The 5653-nt window shown below is 34.1% G+C and overlaps 1 protein-coding gene across 1 annotated transcript; it reads right to left on the bottom strand.

Moving 5' to 3' along the window:
- Positions 1 to 399: 399 nt before the first annotated feature.
- LOC114263901 (acylphosphatase family) lies at positions 400 to 1726 on the bottom strand. The gene is made up of 2 exons (XM_028204477.2): positions 1249 to 1726; positions 400 to 878 (listed from the first exon to the last, which is right to left on the bottom strand). The coding sequence occupies exons 1-2, from the start codon at positions 1573 to 1575 to the stop codon at positions 612 to 614; spliced, it is 594 nt and encodes a 197-aa protein (XP_028060278.2). The 5' UTR covers positions 1576 to 1726; the 3' UTR covers positions 400 to 611.
- Between the last annotated feature and the right edge of the window lie 3927 nt (positions 1727 to 5653).

The raw sequence follows: 5653 nt of genomic DNA on the forward strand, positions 1-5653 counted from the left end.
ATAACAAAAGAAGCCCATAAACCATCTTCCCAAACGGAGCCTTAGCATAAAATAATCAGCGACTTCCAAATATGTTCTCAATACGAGCATAAAATTCTATAAACATGAAAATTTACATACCCTCTTTGGCAAAATAATAGTGAAACAGGTTCACACATCGAGTAATTGCACTAGAAATGTGAGCTACATATAATTAATTATAAACAACCAAAAAGAAAAAATAAAAATAATAAGAGAAGTAAAAACAAGCCCACATCTTTTGTATGTTCAAATATTTCAATTCCTTAATCTATGAGAAACAAGTGAGTGGTTTCTCACCAAGCCCATAACATTCGAGTCTAAAATGAAGTAGATATTAGACTGACCAAATCACATATAAAATACAAGCAACCACGCAAATCCATCAAGGTCATTCGGAACATATTGTTAAATAAAATAATCAGCAACTTCCAAATATGTTCTCAATACGAGTTTAAAATTCTATAAACATGAAAATTTACATAGAGAATCAGATTAAAAATACCCCAACAAGCAAAAGATTAGGGATAGTACTGTTACTAGTTCACTACTACTATTAATCTTTCCTTAGCCAGAATCACCTAACCATTTGATCAAACAGTTGATCTGCGTTCGAACTGGGTGCCGGGGTCATCACTGCAAGGAACAACCTCAAGACCAGTGACCATCGCAGCCGGCGGGCCCCTCCGACACCGATTCTCCATCTCCTGAACCTTATCAGGACTCCCAGAGAACAGTGCCTCCACTGACCCATCCCTCCGGTTCCTAACCCAACCCTTCAAACCCAACTCAGTCGCATTTTCCACTGTCCAGTTCCTATAGAACACTCCCTGAACCCTCCCCTTCACCACCACTCTTACCTGCACAATCCCACAAAAACCCAAAATCACTTTCAAAGATTCAAAACATCAACAATCAAATAAACCCATAAAGAATTGAGTATATAGAGATTGGAAACATCAACAATCAAATAAACCCATAAAAAATTGAGTATAGAGAGGATAAAATCATCAACAATCAAATCAACCCATAAAGAATTGAATAAACCCATAAAGAATTAAGTGCACAGAGATTGAAAACATCAACAATCAAATAAACCCATAAAGAATTGAGTGCAGAGAGATTGAAAATATCAACAATCAAACAAACCCATGAAGAACCCATAAAGAATTGAATTTAGAGAGATTCAAAACATGAACAATCAAACAAACCCATGAAGAATTGACTTACGGTTTTAGTGTTGGAGGGGTTGGAATCGGCTAAGGAGGACATAGGAGTTGAGAAGAGAGGTGAACGAGGTTGAAGCAAAGGAGGTAAAGGAGGACAAGAAAGAAGATTACGATGGCGAATTTGAGGAGAAAGATGACGAAGATGAAGATGATGAGGTAGTATAAGAAGACGAATACAAATGAGTCGTCGTGTCTCTGGTATTGGTACACTACTACTGGCATTTTTGGTTCTTCTGGTGCTCCATATTCGTGGATTTTTACGAACTATAAGGGATTTGAAGATCGAGTGAGCGAATGGTGGCACTGTAGTTGATGTTGATGATGCCATTGGGATCGAATCGATTGGATCAAAAGAAAAAGTTGATGTGTTGCTGCCAACTAACGTTGAATGCTCAGTTTTCTTGATTGTTCTGGATGCTTGGGACTAGGGAGACTAGCCTTTCCTTTTTTTTTTTTCCGTTGTTTTCTTTTCTTTTGGTAATGCGTTGTACTAATAGGCACAAAAATAAAAAATGAAAAATTATAAAATTATGAATTGTGTTGTGTGATTTAAAAAATTATAAATATTTTATTATTAAATTTTTTTTATTTAATAAAATTAATTTAAAAATAAAATTTTTAATTGTTCTCTTATATAATAATAAAATTATTTAAATTATTAATTAAAATAAAATTTTAATATTAGTAAAAATTATTAATTAATTTAATAATTTATTAATAAAAATAATTATTTGTTATGAAATTAAAAACTTCAAATAGCGAGATATAATTTCTAAAATTAAAAGAAGTAATTTTTTGTTTTAAATAAACATTAAGAGATGTATTTTTAATTTATTTAATAAAAAAATAAAAATATAATTACAATAATTTTTTTAAAATTATAACTAATTTACACTTTGCACTTAAACTTTAAAACACAAGAATTAATCAATGTCAATGCTGACTCTGCCTGTCGTCTCCTGTCATCCTCCCTGACTTTTCTCTCTTAGGCAATGTATCCAAATATTTTGAAAATTTTACTAGCCTTCGTGTGGGAAGTGGGTTGATTTTTTAATTTTTTTGACTGTATGAGCCTGGGCTCAAAAATTTAGTTTGGGAAGAGCTTTTGGCTTTTTAGCTTTTTTAATTTTTTTATGAGAGAAGAGTGTAATGATTATGGGGTTGGATGGGATGTTTTGTCTGTTGTGCCTTATGAGCCTATTATGTCTTTTATGGCTGATTGAGCCAAAAAAACTCAATGAGCCCTTAACAAACCAACCCTAAAATTATACACAATAGGATGTACAAATTATATCCATATTGTCTACTATAAAAAATTAAAGGTTAATTGCAGTAAACTACCTTTAATTATAATCATTTTTCACATTGCCACCTTAATGTTTAAAACTTGACAATTAATCTCCTCAAAATATGTAAATACCCGGTGTAGTTGACGCTGTTAACAGAATTAAGGTTCACTTTTGACCTTCCACTGTTACTATACCTTTGTCTTCCTTAATCCAACTTTGCTCGATCCAACCCAATCTCTCTCCTCCTATTCGAAGTCTAATGCTGTTAGTGGATTTTTTTTGTTGGATTTGCACATAAAATGTGACATTTGGGTGATGCATGTATGGTATTTGAGCAAATGCGTGAAAGAGATGTAAGTTTAGTTTGGCGAACAATTTTGGTTAGAAAATAATTATTTTTTGATTATTTTAATGTAAAATTAAAGTGAGTCCAAACAATCGGTTAATGTGAGTTCAAGTGGATCTAAATTCTTTATAATGAGAGTTTTATATCACAAAAAAGAAGATAAAAAAATCATTGAGAATTGAATGAGAAATAATCTCATAAAGTTGGCTTTATGAATGAAGTATTATGTAACTCACCTATCCCACATTAATTATAGAATAAAGTATTGATAGGTATTTAAATTCTTAATTTCGTCTAAGGGTGTGAGTCCTCTGGAGCATCCAAATTTTCCGAAAGAAGAGAATTATGGATACTTTCAAGGATAGACATGGGCTAAGATTATGATCAAAGTTAGTTATGCGAAAAATGCCACACACGCATCGCCTGCTCGGGCCAAGTCCTTTGTCCTTGAGGGACTAGATAAGATTTGGGTTTGGGCCAGGTTGGTGGCCCACCAACTTTAATATTTTTCTAACTTAGGACAGATGATGGTGGCTACTGCAAATATACACAGGTGTATATAGAATTTGTAACCTCTATACTTGTGGTGATTTTATTCCATTAGTTTTGCAAATTTAATTCTGCATTTTGTGCTAGCCTTCATGGCTAAAGACTCCTCATCTCTTCCCTATTGTGTATAAATAGAGACCATCCTCTCTTGGGTTTCTCATCCAAAAAATTTCTCTTACTCTCTTGTTATTCTATCAGTTTGCCTATAATGTTCTTCATAGTGTGAGAGAGTGTTGCTATTGTTTTGTTCGTCGGAACTATCAATAGGTGTCCCTATAGTAGCTAGTTTTATCCGTCGTATTTTGGAAGACAGACGCCAACGTTCCTCCAGCACCCATTGGTGAAATGATGAATCTATGTTAAAGAAACTGTGTAATTACAGGCTTCAGTGTGTTGTCTTTTCTGGTTTTGTTAAATTCTAATTCCTGAAATTATTTGCTTTATTTTCATCCTCTATTCATGAAGTTGTTATTTTCAGTGTTTTTACTTTTATTATTTCTGCTTTATATTTCAATAAATAAATCCAAATCTGTTTCATTTTTATTTAGATACTCCTTTTTATACAACAAGTTTACTGGACATATATTTAGCTGCTTTTTTTTTTTTTTTTTTTTTTTTTTTGTGGGCACCTTGGTGTAGTAACTTTTCTTCCATGGCCTTCCTAGAACCAGTATATTCCCTAGAGGAAAAGCTCTCCCCTTGCAAGTTGGTTGGATTTAAAGCAAAAGAATCTTGAAGTCTCCACTTAAAAGCTTGAACATGACAGAATGAAAAGAAAACATTATGTAAGTCTGCCTTATATCCTACGTGGTATACCCTTTCAATCTTACTAATCATGTAACTACTGTTTTTTATTTTTTCTTATATGTTTCAGATAAAACAATTATGGGCACATAGTCATGTGGTCGGACAGACATACCATATAATTTCTCCAAAATGAGAAGTTATTTCCTTAATACAACTCAAACACAATTTTCCTTCATGGCACTGGAGTGTTAGATTTTTGCAATGGCCATCCATACGTTTGTTGGTTTTAATAAGTCAATGTTGGTCTTGGGTTGGAGAGAGCCATTGATGATATCTAGAAAGGGAAGTGAAGGGAAAAATATATATATGTATATATATATATATATATATAAAGTATGAGGGTTTTTGAATTTTCAATATATTTTTGTCCTATTAAGATATTTGGATGGCTCAGATTTGTTCATACTATAAAGCAATGGCTAAAATGTATTTTTCAAAAGATGTCCTATGTATACATTTTTTACTTTTCTGCTTCCCTCTCTTACTTTTTCTTTTTCTCACTCATCCTCCCATAATGCCATGAATGATCCCATAATCTCACATTCCTCGCTATTTTATTTTTATTTTTTTGATTTCCTCCCCTTTTTAATTTTTCTCCCTATTTGTTCACTTATTTTTATTTATACCATACTTTTAAGTACGGACATACTGAGAATTAGGCCCATGATAGATCCATGAAAGGTGGCTTGGGTTTGGCTTTCATGTTTCAATGGGTTTAATAGGTTCAATGGGTTTAATGCTTTCGGCTGCTATTCAATGTCGTGGAGGGTGTGAAGGGTTTTGAACTTTAAATTGATGTTTTGGAACTAATACGTATGAAGATTTAAAAATAACAATAATAACAATAATAATAATAAGAAATATGATTTTTCCCCCGAAAAATCATTCCCCGAATCCCCCATTTTTTTTTTTTTTTTTTTGTTCTCTTGTTTACATCTGAAGAGGGGGAAGGCAAGAGAGAGATAGGGAGAAAGAGAGAGGAGAGGAGAGGAGAGGAGAGAGGGAGAGAAGAAGAGAGGAGAAAAGAAAGAGGAGAGGAGAGAGGGAGAGAAGAAGAGAGGAGAAGAGAAATAGGAGGGGAAGGGGGAATGGAGAGAGAGAGAGAGAGAGAGAGAGAGAGAGGCCCCTCCGCCTCTGCCGATAGCCCGGCCGATCGTCGCAGCTCGTTGCAAATCGCCCCGCCTCGGCCCCGCCTCGGCCTCCGCCTCCATCGCCGATCACCGCGCCTCAGCCCCAGCCCGATTTTGTTTTTTTTTTTTTTTTCTGGATCTGAAATGGTTGACGATGTTGATGAGGAAGATGAATGGTTGATGGCCTCTCAAGTTCTTCTTCTTCCTTCTCTTCTTCTTCTTCTTCTTCATTTTTCTTCATTCTCTTCTTTTTCTTCTTCTTCTTCCTTCTTCTTTTCTGATTTT

The sequence above is a fragment of the Camellia sinensis genome, chromosome 10 (genome assembly GCF_055761805.1).
Source record: "Camellia sinensis isolate YWXY chromosome 10, ASM5576180v1, whole genome shotgun sequence".
NCBI classification, from domain to species: domain Eukaryota; kingdom Viridiplantae; phylum Streptophyta; class Magnoliopsida; order Ericales; family Theaceae; genus Camellia; species Camellia sinensis.